Source organism: Belonocnema kinseyi, chromosome 10, assembly GCF_010883055.1.
Source record: "Belonocnema kinseyi isolate 2016_QV_RU_SX_M_011 chromosome 10, B_treatae_v1, whole genome shotgun sequence".
In the NCBI taxonomy this organism is placed as follows: Eukaryota; Metazoa; Arthropoda; class Insecta; order Hymenoptera; family Cynipidae; genus Belonocnema; species Belonocnema kinseyi.
The window spans coordinates 57955341-57974457 of record NC_046666.1 but is presented as its reverse complement, the minus strand read 5'-3'; the positions used below and the strand labels follow the sequence as shown (position 1 = coordinate 57974457).

The following is a 19117-nucleotide window of genomic DNA, read 5'->3' as shown; positions in this document are numbered from 1 at the left end:
TGAAAAAATGGCTCGGTGGACAGAGATTTCCAGACAACGAAGACGTCATTGCCTCTGTAAGTACTTATTTTGAGGAACTTCCGAAAACGCACTTTTCTGAAGAATTAAAAAAACTTGAACAGCGATTGACCAAGTGTATAGAGCTCCAAGGAGATTATGTTGAAAAATAAAAAAAAATTTACCCAAAAAAAATTGTTTTTATAGTTCATTCTAAGGACTTATTGAACACCCTCGTAGTTCAACTTCCTTGAATTTTTGTATAGGATAATGTGTTAAATTGCTATTTATACATCGAAGTTCAACAATTTGACTTACAAATGAAATTTTTTTTAAAAATAGAACAATTAAAACCAAACGTTCAAAAATTAGTTTTTAATATTTTACTATAATAAATTTTAAATAAACAGTTAGATATTTCTAAATAATAAGTATTTCTTATTTTTCTAAATTAAAAAATTTCAAATTGAATGGTTTAAAAATTGAATATTTTAGACTAGCATATTATTTCAAATTGAATAAAAGCTTTTAATTATGAATCTATTATTTTAAGGTTGTTTTAAAAATAAAAACAGTTCAATTCAGTTTTAATTTTTAACGTTAGAAACTGGAAATTCTAAAATTGCGTCGCGAACTGATTTCGAATCGTCTTGTAAAAGTAATTATTATTAACTTTTTAAATCTTAAAGAACATTTCATTTTTTAAAATCATTATTAATTTATACTCACAGTTGATCAGCTAAAAATGTTTTTATTATCTAAAATCTTCGATTTCAAACGATTCTAATTTCTAATGCTATTTCTAATGCTTAAATTTCTTTAAAATAAAATGTATACTTAACATTCGAAATCTAAAATTAAAAATTTGTTAATGTGAACGATTTTGGAAATGTGAATTTTAAACTGAATGATAACATAATAAACATTTTAATGCGCAAATTAAAATGTATCTTTAAAATCGTACCTATTCTTTCTAGTTCGGTTTTTTTCCACCAGATGGCGCATCGCAGTTTAACCATTCCCAATTGGGTGAAAGTCTGTGAACCCTGAACTGATGTAATTTAATTTACCTGATTGATGTTTGTTCGACCAGGGCGAGGATCGAAGGCGGGAATGAGAGCAGAAAACTGTCGCTTGAGAACGAACTCGTCGTCCCAGGCTCTTCGCTTGGTGCTTTGCGGTGCTTCTTCTTCCATAAATGCCGCCAAAAGGTTGCGACTCACCATCATTTCTTCGTATTCACCCTCGCCACCGTCTCCTTCTTCCTCGTTTTCCTCATCATCATCCTGCAAAAGGTAAACCTTCGAATTCAACAAGTGTATTTGAATACACTGCATGCTCGGACACTAAAAATTAATGTTGGTAATAAGTTCCGAGTCGATTTACTTCTTTCTGATCAATATTATAAAATCCCTCATTAAAAAAGTAATATTGTTACCGACCGGCGAACTCATTTATTTAGAGGCGACGGAGCCCCAGAGAGCTTTGCTTTGTCTCCCTCTGAAATTGAATGATTAAATTCATCGGATCGTCGGAACTGGAAATCTTTCAATACTTTCTTGCTTTGTTCAATATTTCAAATCTAAGTAGAATCTTTGTGAAATAATAGAAGCCTCAAATATTTGTAATATTTTTGAGATATCATTGCAACCTTTGTCAAATCTTTTTTAAATCTTTGGGAACTCATTGACATATTTATATCTGAAATTTTTCGGGAAATAGTTGCAATTTTGTCAAATCTTCGGAAATCTTTGCAAAATATATGGTAATATTTGTGAAATTATTGAATTCTTTGTATAATCTTTGAAATTTATCTGCAAATTTTGTAAAATATTAAAAATTGTTGTTCAATCTTTTAAATCTAGTATCTGAAATCTTTGTGAAAATATTTGCAATTCGCATCTATTTGGTAATATTTGCAGGCCTCACAGTCCTTACGGGATCAAAGGCTACTTTTTGTCACGCTCATTGGGTACTTTTTTCGCGCTCTAAGGGTAACAAATTCAGGATAAATTTAGAAGATTTTGGAACAATTCAATTTGCATTTAAAAGAATCCAAATGAATTGGGAAACATGGACAAAATAAAAAAAATTTGCAATGAAATTAATTAAAGTTCAAGGTGAATTGAAAAAAATCAAATGAATTTAAAACAATTTGAAAATATGGAAAAACTTAATAGAAATCAGTAACTTGAAATAAGCTTAGAAAAATTCACAGGAATTCAAAGAATTTGATGGAATGCCAAAGAATTCAAGGTTAACCTTTAAAAATTCAAACAATTTCACTGAATGAAGTAGAATTTAGTGAACTTAGAAGGATTCAAGTAAATTGAAAAAAAGAGATGAATTCAAAAGAATTTAAATGAATTAGCACCATTTTTATGATCGACACAAAATTGATTACAATTAATTCTAAGTGAATTTAGAGAAATTTATAAGAAAATGAAAAGAACGAGATGAAATTCATAAAAAATATGGAAAAATTAATTGATTGGGTAGAATTTTCGAAATCTTCGAAAACTTACGAAATCCCTCATGCCTGATGAAAAATTCTTTGAAATCCATTGAAATATTAAAATTCGTTAAAATGATTAAAACCCCTGGAAATCACTTGAAATTGTTTAAATCTCTTGAAAATTCCTTGGAATCTTCTAAAATTGCCTAAAATATTTCGAATCCTTCGATATGTCCTAGCAACTTTTTAAAGCTTTTGAAAATGTCAAGGAATATGAGAAAATACGTTAAAATATTTCAAATCCTTCAATCATTTTATCAATTCATCCTAAGGATCAATTAAATTGAAAGTTTAAAAAATGAATTTAAGACTTTCAGTGAATTCATAGAATTCAAGAGAATTCCAAATCTCTTCAAATCTTTAATTCTCTACAAAATACCTCACTCCTCATGAATAAATTTCTGTAAAAGACATTAAAATATTATAAAATTCCTTTATATTCTACGATAATATTTTCTGAGACCATGGAAAATGTACTAAAATACATTGAGAATTTTAAAATCCCTTCAAATGCTCGGAAATCCTATAAAATAATGTCAGAAATTCTAGAAAATTCTTTATCCTATAATATTTCAAAAGCTTTAAAATCACTTCAAATTAATTTATTTAAATCCTTAGAAATCACAGTTTAAATATCAATAAAAAAAAGATGAAATTCGTAAAAAACAAAAATAACTTTAAAAGCAAGAAGACGAATTTTCAACAAATAAAGATTTTCCACTGAAGAAATAAATAAAAGCTTATTTAAATAGTTTAACCTTTAAGTCAAAAGACAATTTTTCTCTACAATAATTGTATTTTCAAACAAAAATATGAGTTTCCAGCAAAAAATTAATTTTATAAGAAAATTATGCATTTTTACCAAACAAAATAAACATTTAAAACCATGAAAATTATTTTTTTTACCAAGAAAGTTGATTTTCCAACTATTTCAACCAAAGAGTGGAATTTTCCACTAAAAATATACATCTTCAACAACAAAATGATTTCTTAACAAAGTGATACAATCAAATCTTTTAAACGAAATAGTCGAATACGCAAGCAAAGAACAAGAATTTTAAAATAAAAAGTTGCATTTTTACAACACGAAAAAAATGAAATTTCTACTAAAAAAAATGAATTTTTAAATCAAAAAGATTAATTAAAAAAAAATTTGAATTTTCTGTTAAAAAGATTTCAGTTGTATTTTTATAATCAAAATAAGAATTTTTAAACAAGAAATAAGTTTCTGCGCAAAAAATGAATTTTCAATTAAAAAAATACTCTACCAAATAGCTGAATTTTCATACAAAATCAAGAAATTTCGCTTGAAACAGATGAATTTTTGTAAAAAAAAATATTTAACTTGTCATCCAAAAAAGATTACAGCTGACTTTTCAAAATCAAAATATGAATATTTAACAAAAAAATTAGTTTTCACGAAAAAAAATTGAATTTTGAATTCAAAAATATAAATATGTTCCACCAAAAAGGATGAATTTTTAGCAAAATAGATCAATTCTCTACCAAATAGTTGCATTTTTATTCAAGAAAGATTAAATTGGTACTAAAACAGAGAAACTTAATATAAAAAATGACAATTTTTTTAAATTGAACTTTCATTCAGAAAAGATTTCAGTCCATTTTTCAACACGAATATATAAATTTGTAACAAAAATTAAATTCTCTACGATAGTTAAATTTTCAACAAACCAGTTTTTTATTCAAGAAAGATGAAATTTCTTCTAAAATATATGAATTTAAACAAAAAACTTTGAAAAAATAGTTAAATTTTCATACAAAGAGGATTCCAGTTCACTTTCCAACAACAAAATAAGAATTCTAAACAATAAGTTAATTTTCTGCTAAATAGTCAAATTTTTAGGCAAAAAGTGTGAATTTTTGACAAGATTGTTGAATTTTCAACCAAGCAACAGTTGCATTGTTGTCACGAAAAATGGAACTTCTACTAAAGCAGGTGAATTTTTCAATCAAAAAGACCAATTTAAAAAAATATATGAATTTTCATCCAAAAAGATTTCAATTGACTTTTTGACACAAAAATACGACTTTTAAAGAAAAAGTAAATGTTCTAGGAAATAGTTGAATTTTCACAAAATAGTTGCATTTTTATCCAAGAAAGATGAAATATTTCTACTAAAAAATATGAAATTTTAAATCAAAAAGACAAATTTTGAGAAAAGTTGTCATCCAAAAAATATTTCAGTTGATTTATCAGCAACAACATATGAATTTTAAACAAAAGGTTAATGTGCTACGAAAGGAGTTGAACTTGTAATCCGAAAAGACGATTTTTTAACAAAACAGTTAAATTCGCAACCAAAAAGTATGTCTTTTCAAGAAAATTGATCAATTTTCAAGCAAATAATAAAAGTTGTAACTAAAAAGATCATTTTCAGGATCAAGTTTTTGCGTATTTGCAAAAATTATCTACATGAATAAAGGACCCCCCCCCCCCCCTTCCGTAACAAATCGTAAAAAGATGCCCCCCCCATCAAATCGTTGATATTGTAATCTGTTAACCCCTGGTGATAATCAGAAATAAGTAAATCAGCTCGTAAATTTCTTTTTGTACATACTTCTTGGTCGTTCTCGTCGTTGTCGTCATCCTCCTCATGGAGAATGGGATCCTCGTCGTCCTCCAATTCAGTGAGAAGCGTTGGTCCACCAGTTGTGCGACCTCCACTAACGCTAGAACCCGCGACTCCGCCGCACGACTCCAAAAAATCCTCAAGACTAACCTGTAGCCACAACTTTCCATTACATTAAAAGGAAGTTTAACCGCGAAAAGCTGTTCACTTTATCTCTTCAGATCTTATGCGATTTCGAAGGAATGATCAAGCAAGACACTTTATCACCTCAGATCTACGAGACGTCGAAGGAATGATCAATTGATCGAGCAAAGATACTGAGGCTTCTCAAAATGGATAAAACCAGTTCATATTCAAAATATTTACCTCCGTCCCAAACGCAAAGGTCCGCTTGGCTTTACCTACGGTCGCGTTACTTTGAGAAAAATGCAATAAATTGAAAGAATGGTTAATAGAATGATTTTCAAGAATGCTTCCTTATCGATGCTACATTGATAGTTCACTTCCATTGTGCATATTTTTTATTATAGAGGGCTGCTACAGAAGTTCGGTTTAAAAATTCCATGACTTCTCCCGTTTCGCCAGGTTTATAATTGAACATTTTTAAGTCAACTATTGCGAAAATCCTATTATTTATATTCAAATACGACTAATTCTACTGGTGAAAATCTGTTTTACAGATTATTTTATAGATTTTGTAATAGTTTAAAATCGAAAAATACAAAATTAAATGGAAACCCAAGATTTCTAATAAATAATTATGAAGTTTTAAGAGTTTGTATGAAAAATAAAAAGTAAGCTGCGAAACATTATAAAAATCTATAACAAAAAAAAGCAATCATAATTTTTTTTACAGAAAATTATGATTTTCAATAAAAATTTATAAATAATTACATCACTGTATGAAATCTGACGAAAATCTACAATCTACTAATCAATATTTATTTTAACATAATTTGGACAGGTTTTTGTAGACAATTACAAATTTCTAAAATTTGTTTTCCATAGCTTTTCTTATGTAAATAAATATTCCTGTGAAAAATTAATTATATTAAATAATTATATTAAAATATGATATAATAAAATAACTACAAAAAAGTGAATCGATATCCATTAAAAACAGGAGAATAGTAAAGGAATAAATTCAATGAAATAAAATTATTTTTTTTTTTTAGAAAATTAATAGATGATTATTTAAAATTCCAAAAATTCAGCTTCTAATCAAATAGTAATATTTTCAGCCAACAAAGATGAATTTGCAACGAAAAAATGCGACTTTTCTACCATTAAAAGATAAATTTTCAAACCAAAAGAACAAATTTTCTATCTAAAAAGACCAATTTATAACAAAACAGTTGAGTTTTCGAGAAAAAAACGAATTTTCAACCAAACAAATACTTTGCTATCATAAAATATAATTTTTTAAAATGAAAAATGATATAATATAAATATAAATAATATAAATATAAACAAATACAAGCAAATTCTGAAATTGTAATACTATTATTTTTATCAGTAAAAAATCGATGCATATTAATTTACAAATTAAAGCCTTGGATAGAAGAAGGACACATATATAAGCCCAAATAGCGTTTCGAGAAAATGAAGGAGGAACTTTTTATTTGACCTTCAGCACGTCGATAACTTTTTCAAAATTTACAGAATTTTTCAAGCTTTTCAATTCCTGTAGCAACCCTGTTATATTAATTATTCTAAACAAATATCATAATTAGAATTTACAGGATTATTATTTATTAAACTTTAGCGTCTTCTATATATTACCTATAGCTTTTAGCGGGGGGGGGGGGGATTTGTGAAATGTTATTTAAAATTTTTTTGTAATTTAGTAATCACTACTCAATCTCCAAGCTATCATTATTGGCCACTTCAAAGGGATTGAAAGTTGTTTTAACTTTAAAAATTAAACACTTTTCCTAGAGTTAAAATTTTGTTTTTAATTACATGAATTCAAAAAGTATTGCGAATTTGTTATCTTTATAATATTATAATATTATTATTCTTCAAGTTATAATTTTTTGAAATACTAGCAAAAATTAGGTTTTTAATTGTAGTTGGTTAATGGGATACTAATTAGAATTTTTTTGAAGTATTTTCCATAAAATTATTTCTGTTCAAATGGAAGAAACACTTCACTATTTTTTTGAACACGAAGAATAGTAAAAAAAATGTAAAAATAGCATCATGAAATATGATTGTATATTATTATTTGTTATCGAAAACTTTACACATAAAGAATTCACAATATATTTTGCACAAATAGAAAAAAAAATTAATTTAATAAAATTTGAAATTTTCCCACCCCATTTCTGTGGTCGAAAATGATATAAAAAAGCTGTATTTATAGTTACAAAATTAGATTATTGAAAGTTACGGAATAATGACGGGGTGGAAGTCATAGTCTTCTGCTCCGGTAGCGTTACTAGGGGAGAGAAAGGGTCCAAACAAGTGCTACATCATATATGGACGAATCCTCAGGAGAATCAAGCGTTTATAAAAAAATGTAAAAAACTGAGAACATAAAAATCTCGTAAATAAAGTCGAACCTTCAAAAGCTTAAAAAAACGAGGATTTATTTCTTATATAACTTCCCAGTTTCAAATATAAATTATCACTATGGGCTTGATCCTCATAAAAAGCAGATAGTTTAACAAATTCAATGATGAAACTATTCTAACTTTTTTAGATTTTGTTTATTTTTAAAAATAAATTAAGGTCTATTTGTATTCTATTTCTATTATATTTGAATAATGATGGGACTATTAGAATTGGATAAATTCAAGGTCAAGCATACCTGTTCACTATCACTACTTGTACTGGTGAGGGACATTGTAAAGGCTTGTCCTAATCCTGGTCCCGTAGTTGTGGTCACTCCACTTCCGGCAACTTGACCACTGCTAGTCAGACTTGGGTAACTTTGAGCTGTACTGAGCAGCCCGCCAGGGAAATTTGAACTAAGAGCTAATCTAACCAAACTGGAAACGGAATTCGGTCCTCGTGGATTCGAACCGGAATTTGCATTAGGAGCGATGTGTTGACCAACTGCAGGACCTAAGCAAAGTTTTTATTATGGCTTCACCATTTTTTGGGATAGTGGTTAGTCTTATATTAAATCAGATAATAGTTAAAAATATTCCTAAAATAACTTTTCAGTGTCTATTCAAATCCGGAAAAAAAATTTCACGACAATTCCAGGTTTTCCCCCAAATATCTCCGATTTTTTCCGGTATATATTTTTTATAGTTCTATATTAAATTAAATTCATACCGCTTCAATATCCTAACTTTCATGTCCTCAATTAAAAAGACGACTTTTCAACAAAATTATGGAAACGTCAAGTAAATAGTTGAATTTTTAACTGAAAAATAACAGTTTAAAAAAAATGGCATTGTTAAATTTTCAGTTTAAAAAATTAATTTTCCACGAAACAAACAAAAAATATAAATAAAAGTGATGAATTTTTAACTATAATGATCAATATTCTACCAAACAAATTGATTTTCAGCTAAAATGCTGAATATTTAATTGGAATACTTAAATTTTCAAGCAAAATATTAATTTTTCGAAAACCAAGATTAATTTTCTACAAAAAGTAAATAAAACTAAACAATTTTTCAACAAAATACATCAATTTTCAATAAAATAGTTGAATTTTCGACTAAGAAAGACAACTTTTAAACCACATAGTTGAATTTCAACTAAAAAGATCCATTTTAAACCAAACTGATAAATTTTAAAATAAAATGATGAATCTTCAACAAATATAGTTGAATATTATACCAAAAAGATTAGTTTTCAAACTAAAAGATACTTTCTACCAAAAAGACGAATTTTCAATAAAAAAGATACATTTTCAAACAAAAATGAAATCGTTAAATTTTTAGATCAAAAAATTAATTTTCCACAAAAAAATGTAAACCAAAGTGATAAATTTATAACTAAAATAATAAATATTCAACTGAATAAGATTAATTTTTAAACAAACAAAAAATTTTTAACTCAATGAGATTAATTTTCTACAAAAAAACACGATTTTTCAACAAAATACATGAAGTTTAAACTAATAAGATCCATTTTCTTCCAAACCGATGAATTTTGAAATAAAATCATAAAACCTCAACTAGAACAGTTGAATTTTAAATAAAAAAGATGAATTTTCAATAAAACACATGAATTTTCAACTGAAAAAGAAACATTTTCAACCAAAAATATGAATTTTTTAGTAAAATGACCAAATATTCCATTTGAACAGTTATATTTTCAGTTTATATGATAAGTCTTTAACTGGAATGGTTGAATTTTAAACAAACAAAAAATGAATTTTCAACTAAAATGATAAATCTTCTACTGGACTAGTTGAATATTAAGGTAAAATGATGTATTTTTTTTATAAAAGAAGATTATTTTATACCAAAAAAGATACTTTTTCTTTCAAAGTAAAAATTCTCAGTTTCTAAATAACAAAATTTCCAAAACATAGTTGTATTTTCAAATAAATTTAAAAAGTTTCAACTAAAATTCTTAAACTGGAATAGTTCAATTTTAAATAAAAATATGAAATTACAACTGAAATGATTATTCTTTATCAAATATTATTAAATTTTCAACTAAAAATATTAATTTTCAGCCTAGAAGATTAATTTCTATAAAAGAAAATCACGCAATTTCAACTGAGATAGATCATTTTTCAATCAAAAATTGAATAGTTACATTTTTAGTTGAAAATTTTATATTTATCCAGAGATGAACTTTCAAATAAAACTACGAAACATTAAATTAAAATAATTACGTTATCAGTTTAAAAAAATTAAAACATAAAAAAAAAATTTTCAACAAAATAATTCAAGTTTCAACTGGAATAGTTAAATTTTCATTTATAAAAATTAAATGTCAGTCAAAGAAAAAACGACTTTAAACCAGAATTATGCATTTTTTCATTCAAATGCTGAATCTGCAACCAACAAATTAATTTTTAATAGAAGAGTTTAACTTTCAACCAAGTAATCAAACTTGTATTCCAAAAAAGATGAATTCACAACGAAAAATGTAGTAGTCGATATTCCAACCAAAAGAGATTTTAATTTCTTAACCAAAAACAGTTAAATTCAATGAAAAAAGACAACTTTTCAACATGAGTTGAATTTTCAATTAAGAAAGATTTTTTCGGTCAAGAGAGAAAAAATTGCAAACAATCTGTTACATTTTCAAGGAAAAACGTGATTACTCAAACAAGAAGATTAATTTTATACGATCAGAGGACGAATTTTCCACAGCCAATTTTTTTACCAGAAACTTGAATTTTGGACTAAAAACGATCAATTTACAACAGAAAAAAATATCTAAAAATTAGAAAATTATTTGAACAGTAATCAGCAAAAATATATAATTGATAAATAAAGTAATATAAAACTACTTTTATAAAAAAAAGAATAATTTTTATTCAAATTTATACTGCAATTTAAAAAAATGTAAGGAAGATTTTGAAAAAATTCCCTGACTTAAGGCAGTATTCTACTTTGATATGCTCGAAAAAAAGCTATATCGTGATTTTTTTCTAAGATTATTATTGATGATATTGATGTAGAGATTGTTAGGCTTAGTAAATGCACTCTTAAAATATATTAATTTTGTTTCTAATCTATATAATGCACTTTTGCATGTAAAAACGTCAGTCAAGGTCAACTCCTCAAAACGTATGTAGGTCTGCGCTGTTGTAAAAATCTCGATTCAGTATGACTCCAGCAACCGGCTGAACTAGGATTTCTAATATACATGCAAAAATAACAAAATGGCGATGAAAAAACAAAGAAAAAACTAAAAAAGTGGGTTTATTTTCACCGTTTTTTGCAACAATAACATAGTTAAATTTTTTTTTTAATAATCCTAGTTCAGCTCGCTGCTGGAGTCATACTGAATCTAAAAATGTTCAGTTTCTTTGTTTTGGACCGCCCACTCTCGAGATTTTTACAACAGCGCGGACCAACCTACTTTTTGTGAAGCTGACTTTGACTGGCGTTTTTATGTATAAAATGTGCATGATATAAAAGAACAATTTTATTAAATGTATTTCAAGAGTGTGTTTATTAAAGTTTATTATTTTATATATTTTGTTATTATTATTATTTTATTATTTATTAGTTTATTTATTTATTTCAAGAGTGTGTTATTTTAAGATAGAATATATCAAGCAATTTTAAATTTCAGTGACCGACTTGCGCATAGTTTCTCCTAGATAGCATTCTTCACGAAAACTAGCGAGCTTTTAAATTAATCCTTGAATTTACACCACTTTTGTGACGTAAATTTTATACACTTAATCCTAAAGTACTCCATATCAGCCACATATATTAGTTAAAATTAATCATTACAAATACTAATAACTGACCTAACGTCCGTCTTCGTGCCATCGCAGCAAAGGTTTCCAACAAGCCTGTAGCGGCCGCCGGTTCCAATGTGTTGTTAGCATCGGAACAAGCGAGGTTGGGTACAGAAACGGACATAGGATTGGTAACAACAACAGAACATCCTCCAGCAGGATTCTGCGAGGACGAACTTGCTTCCTTATCACGACTGCAATCTTTAGTTCCTGATCATGGGAACACATCACGTTGCACAAGTTTAGTTTAGTTTATTAGAATTACAAATACTAAACAACAGAGAAAGGAAATCATGCAAAATAGTCACTTAAATTAATGAGGCTGGTGCAGAATTTTCTAGTACAGGGTGTCTACTCAAATCCTGGAAATAAATTCCCTGACAATTCCAGGTTTTTCTCAGATATCTCAGATTTTTCCAGGTGTAACTTTTCAAGTAAAATAATTGAATTTTCGTCAAGATAGATGAATTTTTAACCAAATAATTGCATTTTTAATCAAAACGACCAATTTTCAATGAAAAAAGACGATTTTTCAACAAATTATATGAAATATCAAAGAAATAGTTGAATTTTCAACTAACAAAGATTAACTTTCAACCAAATAGTTGAATTTTTAACTGAAAATATCACTTTTCAATAAAAAATGGAATGGTTACATTTTCAGTTAAAAAAATGAAATTTCCAACAAACATTTTTTTCAACCGAAGTGATGAATTTTTAACTAAAATAATAAATAATAAAATATATAATAATAATAATAATAAAATAATAAAAAATAATAAATGGAGCAGATCAATTTGAAAACAAGAAGATGAATTTTTGACAAAAGAGTTTAAGTTTAAACCAAAAGATTAATTTTCGAACACCAGGATTATTTTCAGACAAGAAGATTAATATTCTACAAAAAAAACAAACGATTTTTCAAACAAAAATACAAGAATTTTTAACAAAATATTTGAATTTTCAATTAAAAAAAGACAACTTTTAAACCAAATAGTTGAGTTTCAACTAAAATAGTCCATTTTAAACCAAACTGATGAATTTTCAAATGAAATTATGAATCTTTAACTGGAATAGTTGAATATTAAACCAAAAATATGAAATTTCAACCTTGAAGATTACTTTATACTAAAAAGATACAGTTTTAATAAAACACATGAATTTTTAACTAAAAAAATATACATTTTCTACCAAAAATTAAATAGTTAAATTTTTTGTCAAAAAAGTTCAAGTTCTACCAAAAACATGAATTTTTAAATGAAATTATCAGTTTGTAGTTTTAAAATTAAAAGTTCAGTTTAAAAATAACAAACTAAAAAAAATAGTTGAATTTTCAAATAAAGTAATGAAGTTTCGACTGCAATGCTGAATCTTCAACTGGAATAGCTCAATTTTAAATAAAAAAGATGAATTTACAACTGAAATGATATATTACATTCTCATCAGAGAAGTTATTATTTCGATCTAGAATTATTGAATTTTTAAGCAAGAAGATTAATTTCTATGAAAAATACCCACTTTTAACTAAAACAGATAATATTTTAACCAAAAATTGAAAATTTAAATTTGTAGTTAAAAAATTGATATTCAACCATAGAGATGAATTTTCAATCAGAAAGATGAATTTTCAAACCAAAAATTAATTTTAAATAAAAGAGTTTAACTTTCAAGCAAGAAATCAAATTTTTATTCCAAAAAATATTAATTCTCAACGAAAAATGTAGTAGTTATTACAACCAAAAAAGATTTTAATTTTGAAACAATAACAATTAAATTTAATAAAACAGAACGAATTTTCAAGATGACTTGAATTTTCAATTAAGAAACATTTTTTCGGTCGAGAGACCAAAAATTGTAAAGAAACTGTTGAATTTTCTAGCCAAAAGATGATTATTCAAACAAGGTTAATTTTATACCATTAGAGAACGAATTTTCAACAAAACACAATCATTTTGAACCAGAAAGTTGCATTTTAAACTGAAAACTATCAATTTACAAAAAAATATAATTATTATTATTCAAATTCAGATTGCCATTAAAAAAAACCAAGCTTTCGAAAAAATTCCTTCTTAAAAAAAAATCCCTGATATTTCTGGCCTTGTGTCGATGCGCGCTAAGTATGACGTACGACGTGACAAATATAACATTTCCTGGCAAAAGTACGATTTGGGAACTAAAAAACAATATAACAGAATACAAAAAACAAGTCTAAGATTTCGCGGAGTTATTATTTTAGCATGACTTCACTGCCATAATAGGATGGGTAAAAAATGTCAGGAAGGTTAGAATAGTTAGTACATCTTGACATGAGATTGCATACGCGTTTCTGGGGAAAATATTCTGAACGTAAAAGTAAGTCATAAAGGTCTGAATAGTAATATTTTTCAAGTGTAGAATGCATTTGCTCAATTCTGTTTCATCAATTTATCAGTTGATGACCTTTCAGTTTCACGAAATAAAATTAACTATCCGAAATTTGAGGCTAGAGTATCCGATTCCGTATTTCCAAGGATTTTAAAATGTTAAGGGTATTAATCGAAAAATAAAATTCCCCGTCATTTCAAGGTTTTTTCCCGGTTCGCAAACATTTTTCACAGTCAATAAAATAAAAAAATGTAAACCCTAAAGCTAACATTTTTCCATTTGAATAAAAAATAAAATACAAAATAAAGCACACGCAAGTGTAACTCTTAATTTATTATTTAAAATTACATTACAAATTTTTAAAAATTAAAAAATGTTATATTCAAATGCTCAATGATTTATATAAATCCACGTTATCACTTTCACTGTTCCAAATTAAACAATCAATCAATTAACTTTAAAATTATCAAAATTATATTATTTTAAGCAATTTTAAGCTAGTAACTTTGAAAATTTAAAAAAAGATCATTTCTTAAATTAGAAGTTAAATTATTTTAATTTTAAATAATTCCTTGAAATAACCCTTGAAAAGCTTTAAAATTTTATTTCAAAATCTCGAAGTTGTTTTTAATTTTTTTAATTAAAAATTATTTTTAAAATTTCATACATCTTTTAAAATGAATCGAATTTTTGTACAAGTTTGAGAAAAGTCTGCTTATTATGCGTAGAAAAAAAGTTGACTAATTTTAAGTTTTGAAAAAATAAAAAATTTTTTATTTATTTAAACGAGGTGTATGTACCGACCAAATTCGGCAATTCGCACCGAAATTTCGGTGCTAATAGCCATAGCCTAATTTCTAAAAAAATGTAAATTTTTGCAGATTTCAAATAGAAAATTCAGAAGTTTCTTAAGAATTGTGAAAGGCTTCAAAAGAATAAAAACAGTTTCTTAAGATTCCTAGAAAAATTGAAAATGATTTTTCATGTTGAAAAATTATTTTGAGATAATATTTTAAAAGGTTTCCAAAACTGTCAAAAAAAAAATCTGGAAGATTTTAATGAAATTTTTGAAAATGAGTAAGATTTTCTAATGTACCTGAAGTTCTGAACGTTCAAATGAACGAAACATTTTTTGACATTTATATTTAATCCATAAATATTGTTCCAACTGTAATTTAAATTATGCATTATAATTCCTTTTCAATAACAGATTATTTCCAATATAAATTAACAAACATTTGAGCAATTTTCCTTGTTTGCAAAGAGATCAGTAAAAAATTTCGTTCATTTGAACGTTCAAAACCTCAACCACATGATTTTCTAAAAATGGTAAGCAAAATTTGATTTATTTAAAAAAATGTATCGAATTGTTCCTAAATTTTTTTTAGAAAATCCTGTGAATTAAAAAAAAGTTCTTAAAAATATTCCAGACTCTCTTTGGACAAAATTGGAAATCTTTTAAAACCCTTTAAAATATTCTTTTAAAATAATTATTCAAAATGAAACATCACTTTCAGTTTGGATAGGAATCTTAAGAGAATATTATTTTATTCTTTTGAAGCATTTCACAAATCTTAAAAAGGTTCTAAATTTTTCATTTGAAATATGCAAAAACCTCCATTTTGTTTTAACTTAGGCCGGGGATATTAGCACCGAAATTTCGATACGCATAGCCGAATTTTGTCAATATACACACTTCGTTTAAATTAATTAAAATAATTTCAAATTTTTTATACAAATCATAAGTGTTGAATTGTTATTTATGACTAAAAATTCAACCATTTAATTTACAAAATAAACATTCTTTAAACAGAACAATTAAATTTGTAACGTTCAAAGTTTAAATGCTCTTTGAAATTTTAACGATTTGAGGCTTCCTATCTCAAACAATTCAGTTTCAAATTGTTTACTTTTAAACATTTGGTTTCAATTCTTTTTCTTAATTAAAAATTTAAAATAGAATAGGTTAAAAATTGAATATTTTAAACTGAAACAATATTTTAAACTGAATAAAAGCCTTTAATTACGAATATATTATTATGAAATTCTTTTTAAGTTGAAAATAATTTATGAAGGTTCAATCGGACGTTTACACTTTTTTAATGACTAAGACTTTCGAATTGAAACAGTTGAATTTTTAAAGTAAAAATCTGGAAATTCTTAAATTTTGAACGGATTTTGAATCTTTTTCTCGAATCCATTATTGCTCACTTTCTAATACTTAAAGTACAGATCAATTTTAAAATAATTAATTTATTTATGTTCACAATTGATCAAATAAAAATATTTTTGATACCAAATTTTCAAATTCAAACGCTTTTAATTTTTAATTGTTAAAGTTTTCAAGACTGCATTTTTAAATTCTTTAATTAAAAATGAATGTTTAAAAATAAAAATCTAAAATGGAAAATTTTAAAAATAAAAGATTTAAAAATTACGCATTCTAAACTGAATATCATTTCCCAGTCTCAATAAAATCCCGTTCATTTCCCGGTCCAGCGGCTACCCTGTTTTTAGAGAATCTTAACAGATTTCAGGCTTAAAAAAAAGGATTTCAAAGTGTTAAGGGCGCATCTTAAGAGATCCGAAGAGAATTTATGAGATTATATCAAATAACAAAAATTGTTAAAACTTCGATGTGATATTTAAAAAACTTCCTGATACTATTCTTCCAAATTTATCCTGCTATGAACACTACTTTGGATTTTAAAACGAGTCCGAGGTCTGCCACTTCAACCTTGAAATTTTAAAAATATTTGCCTGTGGCGTTAATTAAAGGTGACCGTTTAAACATTTTTTTGTTCGGTTCGCAAACATTTTTCCAGGTCACTAAAGTTAAAAAATCGAACTCTAATCAAAACATTTTTCCATTTATAGTAATAAAAAATAAACAACAAATTAAAGCATTGAAAGTGAAACTCTTGAATTTTAAACTTTTAAAATGGAAGTTTAAAAGTTTGTCAATTCCAAAATGTTGCATTCAAATGCACAATAATTTACATCTATAAACTGGAAGGCACTAACACTTTTCAATTGGATAGTTTAAAATAAAATGCAGATAAACTGAAAAATTCAGAATTTATAACATTCATAAACTAGAAAGTTCAAAAATTTAAATTAGATTCCAAAAATATATATCCACGTTTACATTTTCAATACTCTATACTGAAAAATGAATTAATGAACTTTGAAAGAATTATAACTTATATTATAAAGTTATATTAATCCTGCGAATTCAAAGAAATTTCCTTTAAATTTGGATTTATAAATAACAATCGAACACTTGTAATTTGTAGAAAAAATTAAGAGTAATTTTAAGAGATATTTATAATTTTTAAAAAGATTTAAAAACTCACAACCTAAAATAAAACAATATGTATATTTTTGTAGATTTCAAACAAAAAATGTAGAAGATTTTTAAGCATTGTGAAAGGCTCCAAAAGAATAAAAACATTTTCTTAATATTCCTAGGAAAATTGTAAATGATTTCTCATTTTGAAAAATTATTTCAACATAATGTTTAAAAAGATTTTAAGAGATTTCCAAAATTGTGGGAAAAATTCTATTCATTTTAAAATATGTTTAGAAGTTCTCAAAAAAAATTGCACACACTTCATTTCAAGTAATTGACATAATTTCAAGTTTTAAATTAATTTCGAATCTTCTCAAAATTTCTAAATATCTGTTGAAATTACTCAAATTTTTTCTCCAAATAATAAGTACTCAATTATTATTTCTACATAAAAAGTCAACAATTTCGCTTACAAATAAAACATTTGTTAAATATAACAATAAACATTGTAACGTTAAAAGTTTAAAAGCTCTTTGAAATTCTGACGATTTAAAGGTTTCTATTTCAAACAATTTAGTTTCAAATTGTTTACTTTTAAATAATTCGCTTCAATTTACTTATCTAAAATGATCAGTCAAATGTTGCTAAATATTAAATAATTATTCTTTTTCTTAACTAAAAAAAATTGAATTGAATGGGTTAAAAATATTTTTAATTTAATAAGAGCCTTTAATTACGAATAACTTAATCTTATTATTAAGTTATTTTTGAAGTTGAAAGAAAATTATGAAGTTTCAATGGCACCTTTAAATTTTTTTAAATGTGACAAACGTTTCATCAAACAAATTATTGTTCAGTTTTTAATACTAAAAGTACATATCCTTCTTTTGAAAATTTGTAAAATTCCCGGTCAAGAAATAAAGTCTCGGGGTTTCCCGGTCATTTTCCGGGTTTTCAGATTTCCCGGTCCAGGGACCACCCTGTAATTGATGAAAAGAATTCCTGAAAATAAAATCAAGAATCTAACGACCAAATTTGAACAACCACCACAAAATGTTCCCATTAGAATCTGAAAAAAGGAACACTTCTCTCGCCTCCCTTCCCTCTAAAAAAGAAAAAAAGGAAAAGAAAATTGTTCATCTTTACTTTGGACGAAAATAAAAAGGAGGAAAGAAAAATGAGAAGGCAACCAACCATATCCCTTTCCTTCTCTCTCTCTCTCTCTTTTTTCTCTTTCGTCCTCTTTATTCATTTTATTTTAATTTTATTTTTATTTAATTTAATTTAATTATATATATATATTTTTTTTGCCTTGATAAGGGTGCTATATGAGTGCCGAAATACTGGTGATTATGATATATATTTTTTTATGTTTTTTATTGGGATTTGATAATGGTGAGAATAAAGAGGATGAGAGAAAGAAAAAAAGAGAGAGAAGGAAGGGGATTTGGTTGGTTGCCTTCTCATTTTTTTCCTCCTTTTTATTTTCGTCCAAAGTAAAGATGAATAATTTTCTTTTTTTCTTTTTTAGAGGAAAGGGAGGCGAGAGAAGTGTTTCTTTTTTTCAGATTTCAATGGGAACATTTTGTGGTGGTTGTCCAAATTTGGTCGTTACATTCTTGATTTTACTTTCAGGAATTCTTTTCATCAATTTGATTATTGGACGTTAAAAAAAGGATCTTACATTGGATTGTTTTCCTATTTAAATATCCTAAATTTTAATTTGGCTGACTTGGATTGGGGGTCATTTTTATTTCAGGTTTATTTGGGGCTGGTTTGCCTTTTAAACTTTCACTTGATTCTCAGTTGTCAGTGAGATAGCATCGTGGCAGGTGTGCTGTTCCTGCTGGCAACAAATTCTATTTTGATTTTATTTTGAATTTATTTTGATTTTATTTTTATTTCATTTTATTTTTACTTTATTTTTATATTATTTTATTTAATATTATATATATTTTTTCCTT

General features: G+C 26.1%; 1 protein-coding gene across 8 annotated transcripts in view; it reads right to left on the bottom strand.

Moving 5' to 3' along the window:
• LOC117181725 (E3 ubiquitin-protein ligase HECTD1) overlaps positions 1–19117 on the bottom strand; it is an 88753-nt gene that overhangs the window by 24201 nt on the left and 45435 nt on the right. For 4 of the 8 annotated variants that reach the window (XM_033374674.1, XM_033374675.1, XM_033374678.1 and 1 more), the window contains 4 exons: positions 11507–11707; positions 7916–8172; positions 5092–5253; positions 1068–1283 (listed from right to left, as the gene is read on the bottom strand). In XM_033374674.1, coding sequence (XP_033230565.1) covers positions 1068–1283; positions 5092–5253; positions 7916–8172; positions 11507–11707 — 836 coding nt within the window. Of the gene's footprint in view, positions 1–1067; positions 1299–5091; positions 5266–7915; positions 8173–11506; positions 11708–19117 lie in introns of all 8 variants that reach the window. The other 4 variants (XM_033374672.1, XM_033374673.1, XM_033374676.1 and 1 more) reach the window with 3 other exon arrangements.